The sequence below is a fragment of the Chaetodon auriga genome, chromosome 18, assembly GCF_051107435.1.
Source record: "Chaetodon auriga isolate fChaAug3 chromosome 18, fChaAug3.hap1, whole genome shotgun sequence".
In the NCBI taxonomy this organism is placed as follows: Eukaryota; Metazoa; Chordata; class Actinopteri; order Chaetodontiformes; family Chaetodontidae; genus Chaetodon; species Chaetodon auriga.
This window is the reverse complement of record NC_135091.1, coordinates 15,278,161-15,299,648: the sequence shown is the minus strand read 5'-3', so window position 1 is coordinate 15,299,648 and position 21,488 is coordinate 15,278,161. Positions and strand designations below refer to the sequence as shown.

At 44.0% G+C, this 21,488-nt stretch overlaps 1 protein-coding gene across 3 annotated transcripts in view; it reads right to left on the bottom strand.

Annotated features, from left to right (window-relative positions):
- klhl29 (kelch like family member 29) overlaps positions 1-21,488 on the bottom strand; it is a 194,260-nt gene that overhangs the window by 44,502 nt on the left and 128,270 nt on the right. For all 3 annotated transcript variants that reach the window (XM_076755522.1, XM_076755521.1, XM_076755523.1), the window contains 4 exons: positions 19,354-19,550; positions 17,131-17,243; positions 15,146-15,292; positions 3,561-3,759 (listed from right to left, as the gene is read on the bottom strand). In XM_076755522.1, coding sequence (XP_076611637.1) covers positions 3,561-3,759; positions 15,146-15,292; positions 17,131-17,243; positions 19,354-19,550 — 656 coding nt within the window. The remainder of the gene's footprint in view (positions 1-3,560; positions 3,760-15,145; positions 15,293-17,130; positions 17,244-19,353; positions 19,551-21,488) is intronic.

Below are 21,488 nucleotides of genomic sequence, written 5' to 3'. Positions count from 1 at the left end.
AATGGAGCAAACACTCATTAAGAAGTCGGCCTTTTGTTAAACTCAAAAAAAGTTCATGCTATTCCATCTTATGAACACACTGCAGAGTGTATCTTCATAGTCCATTAATATTCATATTAATGGTTTTCTTATCCATGACATGATATATGAGCTTCATTTTGCAAAAACATGAAACTGGTAAATAAGATATATATGAGATTTTCCAAGCGAATTTGGATGAGTTTTTATCATCGTAAAGTAATATTCAAAGCTTGTATTATATATAACAATGGATAAAATGACTACGTGCAATGTGAAAGGTGTCACATGGTGAAGAACCAACAGAGAAGTAGGAATAAATTCAGTTAGATTCAATACAGCCTCGTAGCATCTTTTTAACTCACTGGTTTGTTTTTCCGTCTCGTAACTTTACTGCTCTAAATTCATACTTTCTGCTCTCTCATCAGTGTTGTTTTCAGAGAAAAAGCTCTGATAAATTACCTACCCAGCACTACAACAGCGCACAGACAAAATTAGTGACCGGCTAGTTTAAGCAACAAACATTTGCTTCTGGAGTCACACAGACTAAACAAAGCTAAAAGGAAGAGTGTTGTACATCAGTTAGTGGAACAGAAACATAACTCTAATGCTAATTTTTCTCTGTTTGCTCGAGTGTAAAACAGTCACTGTTAGGGAATACATTTGCCAACAACTTTAGGTGATATACTGGTATGTTGGATGATAGGTAACAAAAATGAGTGCAGAAAAACCAGCAATATTTGTTAGATTTGTTTGTGCAATGTTTATATTTCCTATTTCCAATAATGTGAATTTCAAACATTGTCTGTTTTACTTATTATGTTGTTTACTTTTTCATCATCTTGCGTTTTTTTACTGATGCTTTTTGCTATTTGCTTGTCCCCTTTGCTGCAGTAAGACTGCAAACTCCCCCACTGTAGGATTACTAAATAGTTATCTTATTTTATTTCATTATATTTGTTTGTCAAAGGTTATTCCTTTAATGGAAAAGTTAGACATTTCACACCTCTCATATTTGTCTGTTAAATATTGGCTATAGCCATCCTAATTAAAAAAAGCCTGCTTATGTTCTGTGTTTTCTGTATAAAACTACTGCAAAATGCTGACATTGGCCTCAGTAATCGAGCACTGGTTGGTCTCCATTTGAATGTCAAGGGAACACCTGCACTGTGAGAATAGCCTCAATAGTCAGATTCAGATTTAAGTCTGAAGTGAAAGGATGTTAATTAAAAATCTGTCTAAATTAAATTTGTGGGTTGAAAACGTGTAATTCAAGTCAGATTTATCACTAGTAAAAAGACTGAACGTGTGAGACACTCAGACATGTGTCCATGTACGCACACACGCACGCACGCTGCACGCACGCACGCGCACACACACACACATTGCATGAACTCAAACACACCCACTGCAACACACCCACATATGCACGCGACTCACAAGTTCACAGATTGACTGTGCTCAGCAAGAAGTGCTTCACGGATGGCAGTTTTCCTTTCTTTTTCCGCTTGACAGACTTATCAACCGAGCTCAGGTGGTGCCCCATCTGCTTCTGCACATTTAAAATACACACACAAACACACACAGCCGCACACTCACTTACTGCTTACACAAGTAGACACATGCTCAAGGAATAAACTCAATCAAATGTCTGCCCTTCAAATTTCATTTTTGATCCCCCCCCCACCTCCTTCCCTCTCTCCCTCCCTCGCTCTGACCATATCACCGACCTCTCCTCCTGTTCTCCCACGTCTCTTCACTTTCTCGTCCTCTGAGTGCCAACCACAATCCTACGAACAACCTCAAACTCACCTTCTGGTCTTGCATCCTCCTCGCCGTCATGCGTGTACACGTGCTAGTCCCCACACCTACCCTGCAATCCCAGTGACCATGCGCCCCGCTGTGTGGAGCCCACCCTGTCCGATGCAGCAGATGGCTGAGCAACACATGCATGAACACCAACAATCATGACCACTGACACACTTAGGCTCAGGCATGAAAAACACACTTGGGCCTACAACAATACCAGCAACTACAACTAATGTCAAGCTACATTCGTATTTATCTGTAGACCGAGTACAGTGAGTCAGGACACACTGTTCATACTTCACTTTCTCAAACCAACACACACCGATAAAATGCTCGGCCTGCATAGTCAGTCATAATAAGAATTTCAGCTCCAGATGAGTTCAAAACTTGATCGACAGAACTTACATATATTTCTCATTCACTGAGCCATCAGGGTGTAATGCATCATGAATGTATTCATCCCAGTAGCATTTATGTATTTATATAATTCTGTTGTACAGAGCCACGAGCTGCTGTGAATCAATACTCACTTCAGCCTGCATAATGGGGCTGTAGGACGCAGGACGCATAAGATATGCACATACCAAACAGTAAAAATGGGCCTTGACAGAAAAATGCTTCAAGAAACTGCTGAAAACAAAGAGAAACCACTGGATCGAGGATGAGTAATGGGATGATGGTGAGCGCATATAATGCCACAAATGTCTTTTCTCGAGAGGCAAATGATTCTTTATGATTCTAAAGCCTCCTGCGACTGCATTACACACAATTAAAGATGCAAAAAATTATTAACCTAACGCAATTCCCCCAATGTTTGTTTACTGGCATATAAACACACTGGCTGGACAACAGAGCTGGCTAGTAAACTGATCTCTCCATAAAGTGCCATTTGTTAGGCAATTATCTTTATCCTACCAAGCAGAAAATAACTTGGTAAGGTGTGCTGGTGTGAAGCTCATAATGCCATGCAGACACTATAATTAGGCAGCTCTTTACAGGGGGAAAAAGTGGGGTCCTGGCCGACCTGAGGGAAAAATCTAACGGCCAAAAGCAATTTGCAGGCGCCTTCCAATTTCCATGAATGATTCTTTGATTTTAACGATGTAAACAAACACGGTCTTCAATGGCTTGGACATCGGCGGCGGTCAGACAGTGAATGGTTGGCGGCTTGCTTAGAAAGCAAGGACAGGCCTGAATGTGCCTAGCTGGTGTTCAAAAGTTGTTAGGAGATGTTTATGTGCTGGGGTTTGCTGTAAAAGTGCCTGGGTTTCAGAAGCCCGCAAAACCCTGGGACGCCGTTATGGTTGGCCGCTTTCAACTTTTCACGGTAACCTCAATCAGGCTTGGCTCCAGCTCTAGTCATTTGTTTGATTGTGGAAAGAAAAACCTGCGCTGACATTTGGAAATATGACCCATTGCCCACATACGCTTTTAAGTATTTACAGTACAGTAGCTGTGTGGAAAACATTATGGAGCTCTAAATCATTGCTTTCCAGTTGTGGGCAAAAATCAATACAATTCAGTGGCAAGTCGAGGTCACCTGTGGAGACCTGACCTCTCTGCCACATTGCAGCAGTAAAATATGAATAGCGTGTGCGTGTTTGCGTGGGGGGGCTTTCATTGATGCTACCAATGTGGCAGATCATGTCACAGCCGCCGTGCTCTCACATCATCCAGGCCAAAGATGATGCACATCAATTTGTCTCTGCTCGTGTGTGTGAGTCGGTGCGTACCAGCAGAGAGCCTCGGCCGGGTCCTGGGCGTCTGCATCTCTTGCCGTGCGTGGGGCAGCATGTGATAGCGCTTGGCCTCGTTGACCAGGTCGCGACACGCCTCCGACGACTTGATCAACTCCTCGTTGTCCACCACGTTCAGCAGGTAGGACGGGTGGATGAAGGGAAGACGCACCACGGCCAACAGGTCCGACAAATTCTGAGAAGACGGACGGAACAGGGGGGGACAAAAAAAAGAGAGAAAGGACGATTAGAGGTTGAGGGTTGCAATCAGTGAGCGATGCCTAAATGGCATGAGGCAAAAATAAAGAAACAAAAGCAAACACTAATAAAGCTGTGTTTGCAGACAGTGAAACTGCCAGAGCTGATCAAAGAGGATTTATATGATCAGCATTAAACAAATAGCAGACTAAAAACACTGTGATCACAGTCAGTAAACACAGATAGTCACATCTTTCACAAAGAGCGGATGGATTAACTCCTAACCTCATTATATCTACTTGTTTTTTTTTTTGCTGTGCTAAAAACTTTTTTTAGTAATATCATGAAAGATATGAAAAGCAAGCATCATGTTTGATAAAGGCCTGGGCTGTTAGAGTGAGGAGACCTGAAGGCAGCGAGACCATTAGATCAGTTACCGTCAGTGTCAGGCCCTCAAAGCTTCAGTTTAACACCCTGCATGTGTCAGGTTTCTATTTCTATACTTGTGCAGGACAAAATGCCCTGGCAAGGATGAAAAGGCAGCACATCACAGAAGCCGCTGACTGTTTTTCTTTTTTCTCTCTTCTTCTTTTTTTTTTTTTTTTTTTACATATATATGCACCATGATCATTACATCTTTACTCATCCTTGAACAAGAAACCGGAAATAACGCTTTGCAAAGTTTTCACCATATCACTTTCATATGTGTGCATTTGGCTACGCTGCGAGAGCCGGAACGAGGCAGCAGGGGGTACCTTACTTTCTGCTCATTTTCCCGCCTCCAAAGGAAATCTTCCTACAGACAGCGACCGTTCTCCTGCAGCTAAATTAAGACTCTGCTCTGGTTCATCACGACCCATTCAAGCTAAGGGACGCAAGGCAAGATGCTACAGTACCTAAAGCTTTCAAGGTCCAACAAAAGACTGATTTTAGACCATTGTGGCTCATAATTGGCACCTTTTCCTTGAAGGGGTGTCTTGAGGTGGGGGCTTGAGCATGATGATTTGGCCTCTCAGAGATTTAATATTGTGGAGTGAATCGAAATGACAAAGCGCTCAACTATGGCGACACAAATATTTGCTTTTGCGGTGCATGCTCACTCCATTGCTGTGTGTGCATACATTTGCGTGTGCTTATATTGTATAGGTGTTCAGACACAGAGGCAGGACAGCCTGTTGCCATGGCAACCTTGTCTATAGCGCTGGCTGCTGACTGTTGGTGCGTGTATGTGTGTATACGTGTGTGTGCTGGGCTGTACCCCCATGGGAGTCTCATCTATGTCGACAGTAAAAGCTGTAAACAAGCTCGGACAGAGCGACAGAGAGCTGGGTGGAGATTGACCCCGTTGACCCTTCGGCTCAGAGCGACACGACCGAGCCTCGCGGGGAGAGCGACGAAACAACAGACTCAGGGAAACATCATTCAGGGGAGAACAAATAATAAGCTGACACTCAGCCTAAGCATCTCCCTCTCCCACCTGAGGCCTTTTCACTCTGGCGTGTGTCCCATTTGTTTCCTACCCATGTCCCGGGACCAGAGAGGTGGAAATAAGACAGCAGAGAAAGGGACAAAGTGTAAGAGGGGGGAGAATGGCATGAGAAGGAGGGGGATCGGACAAGAGAGAGAAGATGACTGAGGACCCGACGGAGGAAAGGAGGAAGAAGAGTGCGACAGGAAAAGAGGACAGACAAGCCAACTAAGGTGAGCTGAAGAGAAGACGAGAAGAGGGGAAAGAGGATGTGACGGTTAGAGAAATGTGCTGATGACACTTCCTCTCGGCGAGTGCGCTCAGAGCAAGCCGGCGTCCTGCAGATGGGACTGTCTGTTTCCCTCCTCCACGGACGTCCGCAGCTTACCCAACAGTTTATCAAACAAACAACTCAATACCCACACAAACACTGGCGATGGCTCCCAGCGCCTCAGCTCGAACGCAGCACGAAGGTAAAGTCAAAGCAAGCTACTTAGCATACTCAGATATTCTTCAGGGAAGAATCACTAGCTCAGGAGAAGCTACTACTTCCAATTAAAGTGCCTCCATAGTGGGAGATTTGCCCCAGTAGTTACTGAGTCATGTCACACTCAAATGGAGGTGACTTAAGTTTCAGGCTTACTGCTCTGCTTTAATATTACAAGCTGCTTTTCTCCCAGTCTGCAACAGCCTCACCTACTTCGGTCTTATGACATTATACTACTAATGCCGGTAATCGGATGCAGACACATTTTAAAAACACATATTTGACAGTAAATCCTTTTCAGACAAATTAGCTACAAATTGCTACAACCTGAGGAGGGCTGAACTAATTTGTGCTGTATTTAAAGTCAGGTTTTGGCTCACAAGAACATACGTGTGCATCTGTGGGTCGTCTGAAATAGGTCCACAACTGACCGCTCTGACCCTCGGAGCTAAATTAAAGCTGTATATGGGGCAGTTTTGGCCAGGTGGTGCCCTTAGTGGCACAGCGGAAATAAATGTGCTACGATGTCTGGGGGTGAATGTGGAAATCTTGCTCCCATTTGGAACAGCAGGTGGACAGGCTTGAATTTTGTCATTGGTGTGCTGTGGAGTTTGCCCCTTGCCTGGATTTCATCTAAATATTCTGATCTCCTCTGCAGTCCAAAAACATGCAGCTCAGGTGGGCTGGAGACTCTGCCAGCAACTGCGCATGCATCTGTGCGTATAACTATGCAATGCAGTCGTGGCCTGTTGCAGGTGTTTCGATGATTCCTGCGCAATGTATGCTGGGATAGATATCAATGACCTTGAATAGGAATGGGCGAGTATAGAAAATTGGCACTCTTTCAACAACAAGCTGCTTTAAGGGTTCGTAGAGCAGAGGAATTCAGAGCACAACCAGTCAGCATGTCGAGAGTTCAAGGCATGATGGACAGTCTGAGCTCCCTGCACACACGCTCTCATTAGCAGTTTTGTCTTGGCGCACTGTAAACTACACCCACACCAATACTCAGGCACAAACACACACTTATATACACGCCAAGTTAAGTTTTCTTTACCTGTGGAAAATGAAGTAAAGAAAAACAAGCATCCTGCTGTACCATCTGCAAATCTTAGCTCCACACAAACCCACATCTGTTGCAGCCTCTTTTCACTTGCCAAACATCTTTAAAATGGCAGTAAAACTACCTCAAAGAGACGGCGTCTGGTCTCTGCAAAACAGTAAGGACTGCTACCACATGAATATCCACCCAAAAACACACCCACGTCTACACATACAGTACACACACGGAGATTTGCACATACAGAAAGAGGCAGATGGATACACATTTAATCTGGCTGGTGCATTCAGTGCAAAGGTTGATTTGACAGTAAATCTTGTTGAGGAGATTAAGACAATGTAAAGTCACTGAGGCTGACCTGTGATTAAATAAACGACCGTGGATTCAGCGGTACAGTGCGCCCAGCGTATCCCCTGAGCATGTGTGTGTGTGGATGGGCGTGTGTAGTGGAGAGTGGTGGGATAATGCCTGGCTGTTTTTCTCCACTTTAATTCAGTTCCCTTCCTCTATCTCTCCCTCTGTCTTCTATTTCTGAAAAAAAAAAAAAAAAATTACTCTCCATCTCTAATTCTAACTAACTCACTCCCTCTCCCACTTCTTTTTCACTTTCTGTCTCTCTCTGCACCTCCATTCCTGCTCCTCGCTCTTCCTCCCACACATGCATATATCGGCATGGAAATGAGGGAGAGTTGCACACTTGCTGCTAATATTCAAATCCAAAGTGTCAGACCCCACAAAAAAAAAAAAGAGTCCTGCTTCGTGCCAGCCATTGAAACTGCTCACGCAGGAATTACTGCAAATACTGTTCACTCGAGGTTCTTGTTTATCTTTTGAAATTAGGTGTTTTTAAAAAGACACCTAAGACTTTTTTGGTTATTTTCAGTATATTATAAGTTTGAATGCACGGACATCGAATGCACAGTGAGTGCCTGTCCAATATACACAATTCAACCTACTGTATATGCCAGTTAGTTCAGTGGTGACAGCGCCTCGTCTAATCACATGCTTATATGCAAATCTAATTCAAATGTAGCTCATGTTTGCTGTGGCTATAGGCAGTTCACTGTATTCATTTTGTTCTTAATTACAATGTTGTCTTTTTTTCAATCACTTGCCACTTAGTCAAGTCATTCATTTGGACAAGGATTAACATACTGTATATGTAAATAGGCAAGGGCCCCATTCTTATGGAAGAGGTGAGCTTGTTCGCCGTGTTAGCAGGAAAGACTTGATCAGTATCAGCCTGTCAGTCTTTGGTCCAGAATGACATATCTGGACATATGGACAGACAGTAATAAAATGTAATAATCAATTAAAAAGAAGTGATAACTAGCAATGTGACCATGCCTACAGGCTAAGCTAAAATGGTGAGCTTGGTTAACGTTTTGCCTGCTGACATTAACACTGATGATCATGTTAGCATTGCTGAGGCTAGCATTTCACTTAAAGCCCCAGTAAGTAGCGCCTTGTCGAGCCACTAACATGTCCACTCTCGTCATCCAAAACCTTTTTGTAGAAAGTGCAAATACAGCTCTGATGTTTGAAAAGAATGAAATTCATGCATTTCACGATTTTGGGGTTAAACTTGCATTGAAGAGGCACATGCCTCTTGACAAACTACCAACACAGCTGCACCATTATACAACTTTTCTCCAAATGCTTTGTTGAGATTACGATACAAATCAACAAGCAGCTCTGAAGCGTTCAGCCCGCTCATTCAACCATCTTCTCCACCTGTCTGAGCCTTCCTTTTTCTATCAAATCCCAAATGCCTAAATTCTTTGCACCCATTGTATCTGTACAGGGATGAAATCACCTCTGTCTGGCAGATCTACTCATGGGATTACACTAATATTGCCAAGGTGTGCATTCCCGGTGAACCGAGGCTTAATTCTTCAGCGTGGGAACTGAAATAACTTTGTTCTTGTGCTTTATGTACTGTATACCTGGATATGTAAAAAGAGGTGAAAAGAGGATTTGATAAATAGACTGAAGCCTTCCTTGTCTTAATTCTGCTAAATACTGATGAAAGCTGAGGCATGCAGGCTTTTACCATTCTCTCTGGAAGCACGGTGAGTGACGACTGCATGCTATATGAACTCACTAAAAGGGTTAGATTTGTGTGTATGTGTGGCACAAAATAGGTGAATGAGAGTTCTCACGACTCTCAGACCAATGAGTGACGCGCTTGCACTCAGCAGATGAGAGCAGGCGGCGTGTATCTGACTCCATTTCTCTGCATTTCCAACAACCTCTCAAGCAATCACTCTCTGATGCACAGGCGGGCTGAGTGAATGTGAGCGCTGTCCCTCCAGAAGAATGGTGTGACCTGTCATTTTCATCCTCTCGCCTACTCATACAAGCAATCCTTCGCATGCTTTTAAACAGAGACGACATCTACTGTATGCAAATCATAACAGCTACTGTGCCAACTGAAAGATACCAAGCCTACTGTGCGCTGAAAGAAGAAATAGCATGATCCTTTGTCACATTCCTCCTGAGGAGTTCAGTGTGTTTTGACACATGGAACATATGGAAAGTATCCACCAGTCTGGCGACATATGGAGACGCTACTTTTAGCCTGTCCGCCCACACACGCTTTTTATCCCCTTCCATTTTCCATGGAGAAAGATCATTTATGAGGAGTCCATATGCTTATTCACTTGATTTGTGATATGCAACCCAGATAACACCTTGTGGCTTCACCTCTCTGATAGTCCCACCGACTCAGGTCAGAGGATGCACATGCACTGCAGCCACGTCACTTGCTGAAACCCTCAAGGAAAATGCTGCAGCCCATCTCCAAAAAACTCACTTTTTTTTTCTTATTCTCTCTCAGGCAGGTGGACAGAAGATGTGAATGGGTTGAGCCTGGTGAAAGGCAGGGATAATGTGTCTAACAGGGAGCCTCTCAGATCTGTCAGAGGCAGCAGAGAAGCCGTCGGGAAGCCGGCATCCGCTAATACAGATGACAAATGTCCACTGAGCATTTCCCATTCCACTACTGTCAGCCAGGACTAACGCCTCTTACTGCGTGTGTGTATGTGTGAAATGATTCAGTGCCATGACGGCGTCAAATAAATGACACACGAGCGGTCATATCTATTTGCTTTGCTCTGAGCAGATAGGAGTGTGCGTCTGCTTTAGTGTGAAAAATGGACAACCCGATGCTTAAAACGCAGCTCTGGATGAAAAAACAACAGCAAGATATATAAATAAATAACCCACACGCACTCACCCACAAGTGTGTGTTCAAGACAGCGCATGCCCATGTTTAGTCTCACAGCGTTAACAAACCCACTCAGCTGTGCTGACCACAGCTCAGTGTCCTTTTGAGTGTGCGCAGGTTCATGTGTGAAAACGCACGCGTGTGCTTTTTCTTCTCCTAACACATAACGGACGAGGAGAATATGTTCTTGCAAATGGCACTTCATTTGGGTTCAAGAGATGCTTTGCTGAGCGCGTTTGTGTGTTTCCTGCGACTGCACGACTATGTGTGCCCATCAGCCGGAAGGATGGATGGGGGATGGAGATATGTAGCGGACGACAGACGCTGACTGCTGCCCTGAGCAACATCTGACAGGTGCAATGTGTTCTCCTCTGAGGCCTATTTCAGCATGGCTTCATTCAAAACAATCAAAAAAAAAAAAAAAAAAAAAAGCAGCTTTCTTCCGCTCATTTAATTCAAAACATTTCCGAGTGAACGACTGCTTGCTGTATGTTAACATTAAACTTTCTGGCTTGTTTCTCATCTCGCTGAATTATCCTTGACATCGAGCGGTATCTAGCAACATCTGCAGTTCCCCCACCACGATATAGCGCGGTGCATTTTTATTATTCCTAATGAATCTTGGGAAGATGGCTTCCTTCGAACAGATTGTGTAATTTGTTTGCTCTCTCCATGTCCTACTGCTCATGCAACTCTTGTGTGTTTATAAGTGAGCCCAGTGGAAACGCCTTTGACTTGCTCTGGATATTCAGCCGCCGTGGTTGAGTGACCGCGGTTCAACTGGCTGCACACATCAGGACTGAGCGTGCTCTGGGATTACAAAGGACACCGATGAGAATGGGGGTCCGGAGTTCAGTGGCTTGCATCAGATCCCGTCCACTCTCTACTACGCGAGTCGTACCGGGGCTGATACACAAGCGATTTCCAGTCTTGTGTGAACGTTTGCACACAGAACTGGGACATAAACAGTGACATCCTGTGCATTTTGTAAACTCCCCATGTGTGTATGTACTCTTTGCCTCCAACTCATGCGAGCTGGAGGGAAAAATAGAGGCAGAGAGGCAGAAGACAATCTGCATCAATCTCCATGGCTCTCCACGGAATCTCCTCAACGCGTGTGTATTTGTCTCAGATCCTGTTGGCAATACAATAATACCACTGGCCTACAAATTCATTTCAGCCCACTCTACAACAGTTTCAGTTTCCTCTTCAAGAATGACTGCTGTGACATAAAACCCCTCATCTCAAGGAACACAATCAACCTTTTCTTAAGGGTTGCGCGATGATGAAAAGTGTCTGCTTTGAGCTCGGAGCTTAAACGGAGAATCACTAAATTAAAAGTGAAGCTTGTGGGGAGAGGGTCATTTGTAGTTTTGAAGGTAAATGAATCGTAAAACAGGGAGAAAAGCTCAGTTTATATCTCCACACAGCCTCAAAGCATTTTTGTCCTTTGATAATTTTATACTACATAATGATAGCATCATTTGTTCTGGCAAAACATTTTTTTTTTCTCCTTAATGAGTGCTGGAGGCAAAAAGAAAAACAACTCACTACATTATCAGAGTCAATTGTGTAAATACTCTAAAACAATAACTAGTAACTTATAAGCATGTGAAGTATTACCTTTAACTATATTAATTTGGCTTGGGAACTGCAAATGTCAGGGCATGCCATTGTTATTTCTGATGAGTGGTCAGCAGGTCCCTGCTAATGGTAAGGCTGGCCTTTTTTTTATCATGAAAATACACCATTAACTGTCCCTTTTAGCTGTTACATTAGTTGGCCACTTTCCAAAGAGCCAATTAATCAGCCTCTTTTGTCAGGTTGAGTCACCTGGCAAGATAGGATCCTTTATAAAATATGTTGAAGTGAGGCGTAATGGAGGTCCTATTCAGGGATTTGGCACAGCCTGGCCTGTTATAATTGGAGCCATGTGTCTGTGGTCGTCCAACAAAAGACGGCTGGGTGAAAGGAAGGACAGGTCTCTCTCTGTCAGCACCTTCACAGAGAAAACATGACGCAGGACACTGTTTTTCCAGCCTCTTGTTTATGTACCTTATGGAACTGGTGTCTTGCAGACCGAATGTGGAGGCGGATTTGGTTCCCAGAGGCACTGTTTTACAATCGCTGAAGGATGAGTCTCTGTGTTTAGAGGTATGAGTACATTATGGTGTGCATAATTGATTCTGTCGCCACAATAATGACAATTTTCATGATGAATTAATCTGTTGATTAGTTTTCTGATGAATTGTTCTGCAAAAACAAATGACAGAAAATAGTGAAAAATACCCCATTTTTGAAAGGCAGGAAATAATCACGTACAAAAGGGTAGAAACAGCTATTGTTGATATTTTTGCCCAATAATTGACGAGTTTGACATTTTGGGAAATGCACTTTCTTGCTCAGTTAGATATAAGGATCAATACCTCTCTCATATCTGTCTGTTAAACATGAAGCTACATCTAGGAGACGACTAGCTTAGCATTAAGACCGGAGACGTCTCGCTCCCACCTCACCGACAGAAGTGACAGTGGTTTAAATCTTCTCATGTAACTCTCAGGAAGAACGCAGCATATTTTCAAAAATGTCGGACTATTCCTCAAAGACTACATATTAGAAATTTGCTGTATGTTATTTTTTTCTCTATAAACAACTTGTTTGAGCACTAAATTCTTCCAAATGCACCTCTGCTGCAAGGCTGTTTCCTTTTCTTTTGAGGTCCCTGTGAATCTTTTTTTTTCACTAAAATAGTATACAAGCAGACATATACAGACGCTTGTGGGGTGGCACACCTTCAATGATCTTCAATCACAGAAAACTGAAACAGCTCTCTTCTTTCATTCAGCGGCTTTGTGTCTCATAGCAAACCATTATTAACGCTCAAATGCTCTCCCTCTGTCTCTAAGCGATGTCCGGGCCCCGTTTCCTGGTGCCATCGGATGTTAGTGACAGCATAGTGGAGAGAGAAAATTGCATATTATTTACCCAGCGTCTTCAATATGCCACTTTTCCACTCTATAGCCTGCAGCTTACAACCCGCAGCACATGCACAGACACACAGGCGCACAAAGACACACATATGCGCGTGTTCAGATGAATGCAAAACTTGGCTGGAGGCTTAAAGCTTTTCCTCCTCGTTGCCTGAGTTTTTCAGCAGCGCTGTGACATTCTGCCCTGACATGTCATTAAAAAGTGTCACAGGTTCTGGGGGAGTGATTTCCGCTGCTCTCTGCCTCCGAACGGGCAGGAGGGACGGAGGGAAGGGAGGGTGGGGATTGATGAGCCAGTGCTGGACCATGCGTGTAAACTCAGCCCTCAGGGTCGCGTAACCTTCTCCTGTGGCATGATGGAAGCAGCCCATTCTCTCTTTCCGCTCTCCTCCTGTCCCACTAGTTGTTTTTGTCGGTCACACATGGGTGGGAGATTTGAGCTTGACCGAGGGCTCAATCACATCTCTGCTGCCTGGATGTCATGCCTGTGCATGGAGGCACAAACCACTGGATATCAGATTAAAACACAGGGGCCCTTTTTCCTTTCTCCTTTCCTCGTTTCTCATCGTCCCTTTCTATTTTCTCAATCACTGCTCGCCCCGTTTCTGTCTTTCAGTCTTGCTCTGTTTCTTTCTCGCGCTCCAACTCTCTTCTCACCCCTCCTTCTTGTCTCCCTCTCTCTTCAGAGACAGGGTGACCCGGGCATCTCGTCTCAGGAACCAGCGCGGTGGGCTGTTCAGACAACCGGGAAAATGTTCCATTTCTTTTTTTCTTCTACTTCATCTGAGTAACTCACCTCTGCACCTCTCCATTAGAGTGTGAGATTGCAGGAGTCTGCTGGACTGAGCCGGCTGGGGGTTGTCGATGCAGATGACAGGGATCGCGTATTCTTCTAAAAACTGTGCATCAGCTTTGTTGTGGCTCCTTGTGAATTTGCGGAACCAGAGTCAAATTTTCCTGGATTTATCAGTGGGCGTGTTTGATACCCATGAAAAGTGCATCCGTGCTATTTCCTCCTTACAATCTTAGCACCTAAAGTATGCAAACGTCTAATGAGCGTCACCATTTTCTCTCGATGGTTTGTTCCGAAGCTTTTGTTTTGCACTCAATACTCTACAATCCTCCACTACAAAACACTCAGTAGGCCTGATGGATTTCACCATAATCTCAGAGTGCCACATATCAAAGGATAAATGCTAAATGCTTAATCCAAAAGGTGAAAAATACAAATATTGACATACGCGTCTCATAAAAGCAGGTGCCAATAAAGTACCATTGATTACTGAGGTCTGCACCGAATCTGATCCAGCTGATACAAGGCAGTTCCCCCTCTTGCTGGTTGATGAGAAGACATAACTCTGAAAGAATTACTCTTCCACTGATGGACCGGGATAATTTATCTGATAATAATCTCACCTCCATTTTTAAACAGCTATAAAATATTTTAAAATCACCACCTTTAAATTCATGGTTTTGTGACTAAATCCATAAAAATCTCATGACCTGGGGTTTTCACCTGCTGGATGGATATCCGTCTACAGTGCAGTCCATTTACCTTTTCATGAACGTGAGCTGCCGCTCTGACCTTGAGGCTTATCGATTCCATGGTTGTTAAAATTTGACCCGCTGTACCTCACTGTCAATACCTATCTAGAGAAAAAAAGCCTTTGATTATGATTAAGAGCCTCTAGGAATAAATCAAGCACCTGTTCTGCGTACAGAAAAAGGCTGTTTGTGTTTTTGTTGGTTTTGCCATGCAGCACAGTGTCTCACAAACAAATGAAGTGTAACTAAGAATAGAGCACATTCTGAGGGCAAAGCACCCCTGGGGATTATGAACAATTGCTGTGTTAGGCTGCATCTGAAGCACAAAGTTGATGAACGCTACCAAGAGAGAACAAGGAGTCACTCGTCTGGTTTTTTATGCTGTGCACCTCTCTGAGCAGACAGGGACAGTCGATAGAACAACCACACTAATATGGCTCTGCAGACACAGGATCTGTACCGTCAGTGACAACGAGCGTTTTATATCCCTTTATTTGGTCATGATGCACTTACATGCAAGCTCATTTTGGCAAGGCACACCGTAACGTCCTTGCAGAGCAGACACACGCCTCACAAACACACTCATCAGCTCTCTTTTTCCGTACCTGCACTCTGGAGCTGGGCTCTTGTTTGATCCACTTGATGACCGTCTCATAGACCAGCTCCTCTGCCTTGGTGTTGAGACTGTCGTTGGACAGATAGGCCACCAGATCCTCCTTGGACACGCTCAAGATCTCCTCTTGTCCTGCCACCTGAAGAATTATAAAATAAACGAGTCACACTCCTTCTGTGACACGTTAATGGTTCACAAACATGTCTGAATTTACCAGCATTATTTCTGGAGGCATTTCAAACTAAATATACAGAGATTATTTTGCAATTATATTAAGTGCTCTCATTTAAACTCCCTGTAGCCTAAGAATGATTCAAGCATTTTGGTTTCAGTGTAAAAGCCTGCATGTATGGTAGATTGGATCATCTGTCAGCATAATTTATTTTCAGATCAGTGTTCTAGTGATCCAACTATGCAAAATGTGTATATATTTTCCCTTTACTAATTATACAGAGTCATAAAGTGGTAGTATTGCCATTCTAAGGAAAGACCTATTTGTCCCCTGTTGAAAGGGTAGACATCAACAACAAGCCTACGTAATGGTCCCTGACTGTATATCTAATTTGATTAGCCACGTTTCCTTATTTCTCTCCTGATGAGATTCTCTTTAGTGAACAATAGTCCACTTTGTCAATTGATTACTGCTCATCATTGCTTCCCAGTTTTTTTGCAACATTTATCAGAAAGACTCTAGGATTTAAAGGAAGGCTATGACATTCTGGGAAAAAGCCTGATTTGCTTTCTCTGAGAGAAGACCCAGACCACTCTCATATCGGTTAAATATGAAACTAGAGCCAGGAGCTTAGCTTAGCATTAAAGTCTGGCTCTGTCCAAAGTTAAATCCACCTACTGGCACCTCAAAAGGTCACCAATCAACATGTGTCTCATTTGTTTAATGCGCTCAAAGAAATGTAAAAAGAAAGAAAATGGTTCTCAGGGGCACGACATGCTGTCAGCAGAAAGCTGTGTACATGTCACGGACACTTCTCGTTTCATTTCATTTTATATAAGCAGAAATGTCACATTCAATTCAGACACTCAAATAAAATGGTAGACAGCAGATAGAATGCAATATGTAATAAACAGGGAGTGATTTCTGCCGGCAGCCTCACAGCAACGATGGGACATAGCTTGTTAATTAGTGAGCTTTAGAGGTGTCTCCCAGTCTTTACATGAAGCTAAGCTATGCTCGGTTTGTGAAGTGGACAGGCACGAGTGTGCCATTGCTCTTCTTGTCTACAGTAACTCGCAGTAAGAAAAGCAGGTAAGTCTATTTCTGAACTAAATGTAGAAACTTCATAGATGGTTTTTGACAAATAGTTATATCCAGTGTCACAGCTGGAGGTTAACTAGAAAGATCATATGTCTATTTTCTTCTTTGATGGCTTGTGAAAAAACCTGCTGTGGCATCAGTGAGCTCAGGAAAGAAACACACTTTCAAACCAGCAGCGAAGCAGTTTTATATCCTATGTGATTTTGTGTTATTCGCCCTCGTCCTCGAGTACAGGAAAGCAGAGATCTTCATTTTTTGAGGGTATATTTCAAAAACAATGTTCTTATTTTGATATTAGGCTATCGAACAGCTGCTTGGTAAAAAGCACATAGCACAGGACATTGTGTTCTGACAGCAAATTGCATCCTTAGTGGTAAAAGCCTAAAAAGAAGAGTTCATGCATTACTTTCAATTGGCTCTAGGTAGGTTTTGAACGCAAGATCTTGATCTAACTACAGCAGGAAGTACAAGCGCAATTCTCCCCTCTGCAATGTAAAGTCTGCAAAACAGCAATATTTAAGTTCAGTCATTTATTGAGTTACTGATCACTATGGGTATTAACTTTATTATGGTCATGATTTCAATTAAATTTTATTGCAGTGTGCTAATAGTTTTATTTGCCTTTATTCCTTCTGAACTAGCATGCAACTTTGTTCCACACCAATCAATGGCTGGACTGCTGGGAAAGATAAATCTCTACCCACCTCAGGGAAGTTCTGCAGCGCAAAAGCTTTGGCCATGTTATGGAGCTCCGTGCAACTCATGGCTTCGGCCATGGCCAGCACTCCCAGACAGTTAGCTGCAGTCAACTGCTTCTCTGGAGTCGATAAACAAAGTCGGACAGATGTGGAGACAGACGGAAAGAATAAGGACAGAGAAACCAAAATAAGAAAGAAACAAAGACACGGGCAGATTGATTAAGACGGAGAAAAAACATCAATCAGACATCCATAAAAAGATCACAGACGCAGAGAGTTACAGAGACAGAAAAAGCGGCCGCAGGTAGCACAGACCCATAGCCTGTATCTGCCTGAGACTAAGGGAGAACAAGTATAATAACTCAAAACAGCTCCGAGGACAAACAACGGGGGGAATCGATCGCTCACAGCCCAGGCAGGAGGTGGTGGATGGCAGGGAGCGGGATTTGGGATTAGCTGGGCCACTTTAAAGAAGTCCTGTCAGATCTTGGAGTCTACTACACACACACACACACACACACACACACACACACACACACTGAGAATATATGAAACTACCCTGATAGCCACGCCAGCAGGGAGAAGGCTTATGCTACCGTCTGTGATCTCTTGTAAGGGTGCCGCATTTAAGGTAGTGTGTCTGTAATTCTTCTTTTTTTGTTTTGTTTTGTTTTTTGTGGCAGTGTAACGCGCACACACAAGCATGGATCAACTGGGTCAGCGGCCACTGAAAGAGGCCTGATTAAACAATAGCCATCAAACGGAAGCAACGCCAGGCCTTTTATCACTGAAGACAGAGTCTGAGAGTCTTTCCTAAACAAATATCAGCCAGTAAAGGTCACATAACATCTGCTAAATCACAACGAAACAAAAGCCAAACCAAAGACCAAATAAAAATGGGCCACAAGCCGCATCAAAGTGGGGGTTCGGAGCGAAACAAAAGGTTGTCTGAAAATGTCCCATTATGAGCAGATGAGTTATTTCACTGTGCATGTTCGCATGCAGACTAGACAGCCAGGTTTCCACTTGCATTTGCTGCAAAAATGTCTGCTACAGAAGGCGCCTGCAATGTGAAAACAGCTGAAAACACCTCCCGCTGTGGCCGAAATCTTAACAACAGCTGAAATTTGGAGCATGTCGCTAATTCACTTTAAATGTGACAATTAAAGAGTCATGCTTTCCCACAGTGGTAGCAGGAGCACGAGAAGTGACTTGTTTGTTTGAATGTGAAGTTCTGTGAATAAAAGTCAACGTGGTATAAGTAGGTCGAGGAGATGTTTGCCATTTCTCCTCAGTGTATTTGTTACAAACTTCAATAACATCTGACACTGTATCAATTTCTCTTTGCTCAAGGACACAGGCTCGCACCCGCATTTCTCTCCTTCAAATGTGCTGAAATGTCATGAATCTTGTCGAGGAAGAATGGATTGACGTCTCCCCGGCAATGAAGTCTACAAATGGCTTCCCTGTTTTTCCCTGGTCTTTTGCCCAAATTGAGAAAAACAAATCAATAGCATGGGCGGCCGGTTCTCTTTTACCTTCTTTTCACTCCTTTCCTGCCGCTGACCTTTTTGCTAACATGAACTTCCCTTGTGTTACAGATACCCCAAACAATTTATTAAATGGAATGCAAAACGTGACATTTGCAGCTTTTTGGTTGCATTTTTGGTTGGTTACCCACTAAAATCTGGAGCATGCCATTTGCTTTTCATGTGACCCCTTGGGCTCCACTAAGGCCCCTCCCCTCCTTTGCTCCACTTTCCAAACCTTGTCAGAGTATCAATCTGTTTTGCTATTTTTCGATTCCATCACGGTTCAGGCCAGAGGATTTGACATTTAAGTGACAATTGCTGCCTGACCTTTTTATAAATCTGCCCCCGTGCTTGGTCCTGCCCACTGGGACGAGATCAGAGGCACCGTGCCCAACTGAGAGCGTAAGCAGGGAGAATTCTCGCACGGCTGCTAGCTTTGGAAACACGACAAAAAGGAGTGTGATGCGCCAGAGTTAGGAGGGAAATTTCAGTGCTGCTCAAAACATCCTGTAAGGCTGTGCATAGTGATGAAGCATGACAGCGTCTGAAAATACACGAGGCTGCAGACACTGCATGTAGCAGGAAAGGTCGCGTAGGAATATCTGATGTAATGAGCATGCACACTTGCTGATATAAGTGTGTAACACTTGCACGCGTTCACACACAGCCGCCCTCATGTTTTCTGAGCTGCTCTTACCTAGGAAGGACACGCAGACTTTGCAGAAGGTGTTGAACTGGAACTTGTTGGCGGCCTCCAGCAGGGTCTTGGCGTTGGCCGAGTCGATGACCAGCGACCCCGTGTAGACGAACTCGAGCAGCAGCTCCAGCACGTCGGCGCTGATGTTGCTCATGTTCAGCTCCAGCACCTCCCCGCTCCGCGTCTCCCCCGATGACCTGACCAACCAATCACGGCAGAGAGAGGCGAGTTAGGGATGCTCTGAGAGGAAAAGCGTGGAGACAAGAACAAAAAGAGGATAGGGACACAGATACGTGTACGCTACACACGACACCCATAACACACCTGGGCCAGTACGAGAGTGGGGAAAAATAAGAGAATCATTACACAATAAGATAAGAAAGTAAAGTGGAAAAAGGGACAGAAACAGAACTTTGGATGGTTTCTACTTTTCTATGGGGCTAGCAGATTTGCAACTATAGTGCTGCATCTGAAACAAAATGTCCCCTCTGAACAAAGATTAGGCAAACAAAAGTTATTGCTTTGTTTCAACAGGCATGCTTATCACTTAAGTGTTTTCATGTATGCATAGTTTTAGAGGTGGACATGCATACATGGCAGGGTACATATGAGCTACCAGACAGGAAACAGAGAGAAAGAAAGTGACAGCACGGTTCATACACTGACATATGACAGAATGTGAAGTATGCTGGTTGAAGCATGTTGTACGGGAGAGCTCTTGCTGTTTGTGAGCCTACACCGCTGCCGTGTGCATTTGGGATATTAAAGTAGGAGTATGCACTCCTACTGGAATGGTGTAAGAGGTGCCAGGGAAGGACTTGGATGAGCCAATTAAATAGAATATGATATCCCTTCGTAATGTAGAGCCTGAGATGTGCAGGGAGAGGAGGGCTGCTCTCAGAACTGGGCCACGTTGTGACTTCAACTGGGATCAAATGGCAGAGATTAGTTCACATGCAGGATCCCCGAGGGGAGGTATGAGAGAGTTAAATAACACCTCGCCACCGTGTTTAATGTCCCATATGAAACAATAATCCACTCAAGGGCAAAATAAATGGAATCAAAGCCCCGCAGAACGCATGTCCCCACTACTATGTCTCCCTTCCTGCAGCTATGGACATCCACAAAAAATAAAAAAGTAGCCTACATTGAGATAGATGGCGGCTGTTTTTCTTCTGTCACTCATGGCAGTACAATGATAACTCTCTGGCTGTTTCTGTGTGTGTGTGTGTGTGTGTGTGTGTGTGTGTGTGTGTGTGTGTATGCGCGTGTGTCTCTTTTCCTTTTCTGTTGGAACCAGTTGGATTAGAAATCATGACAAACAGTCAGCATTTAGTGAGACACAGACAGCAAAACAAACAAGATGAGACAGGTAGACAAAATGGTTAGAGTGACGATGAGAGAGGAGAGGTTAGGGCTGGGGGGTGGGGGTGGGAGGCAGTCGATGAGGAGGAAGCAAAAGGAAGGGAGGCAGGGCGAGACGGTTCTTCCACAGGGAGCCAGCAGCCATCCTTCTGAGGGAGGGGTTGGGTTGTTCCATGACTGTGCCTTGGTCTTTTAAATAAGAGATATCCCCGCCCACCCCCGAAAAAAATCCACCATCACACCTAAACAGAGCCTTTGTCCCCGCTGCAATAATCATCAGTAGCCTGTAGTGTATGAACTGAGACATTAGTCGTCATTTAAAGCGCACTCAGGAGGTGAGAGGGGAGAAGGACATCCAGAAATAAAATAAAAGACAGTGTCTCTGGATGGACATTGGCTGGAAAAACCAAGGTAGTTACTCTTTTTCCTCCTGCAAAGCAAAAAGCCACATAGTGTTATTGCCCTTTTTCCGCACAAAGCCCTGCAGTGGGGGCAGGTAGTAAGACAGAAAAGAGGGAAGGGGAGTGTCGTTCAGGGTTAAAGTGATGGAGGGAGGTGGGGAAGAAAAGGCGAGGGGGGGGGGGGGGGGGGGGGGGGCTAAAAATAAAGGAAGAGCATGCTCATCAACCTGCTCAATTAGTGCAATAGGAACCAGCTCGAGTGGCAGTTTGTTTTGTCTGAGCACTTATGTTATGGAAATGACTTTTCTGGAGCTTCTAAAAGAGGTGGATATTTATGCTGCGTCTGATTGCAGACTTGAATTTAAATAG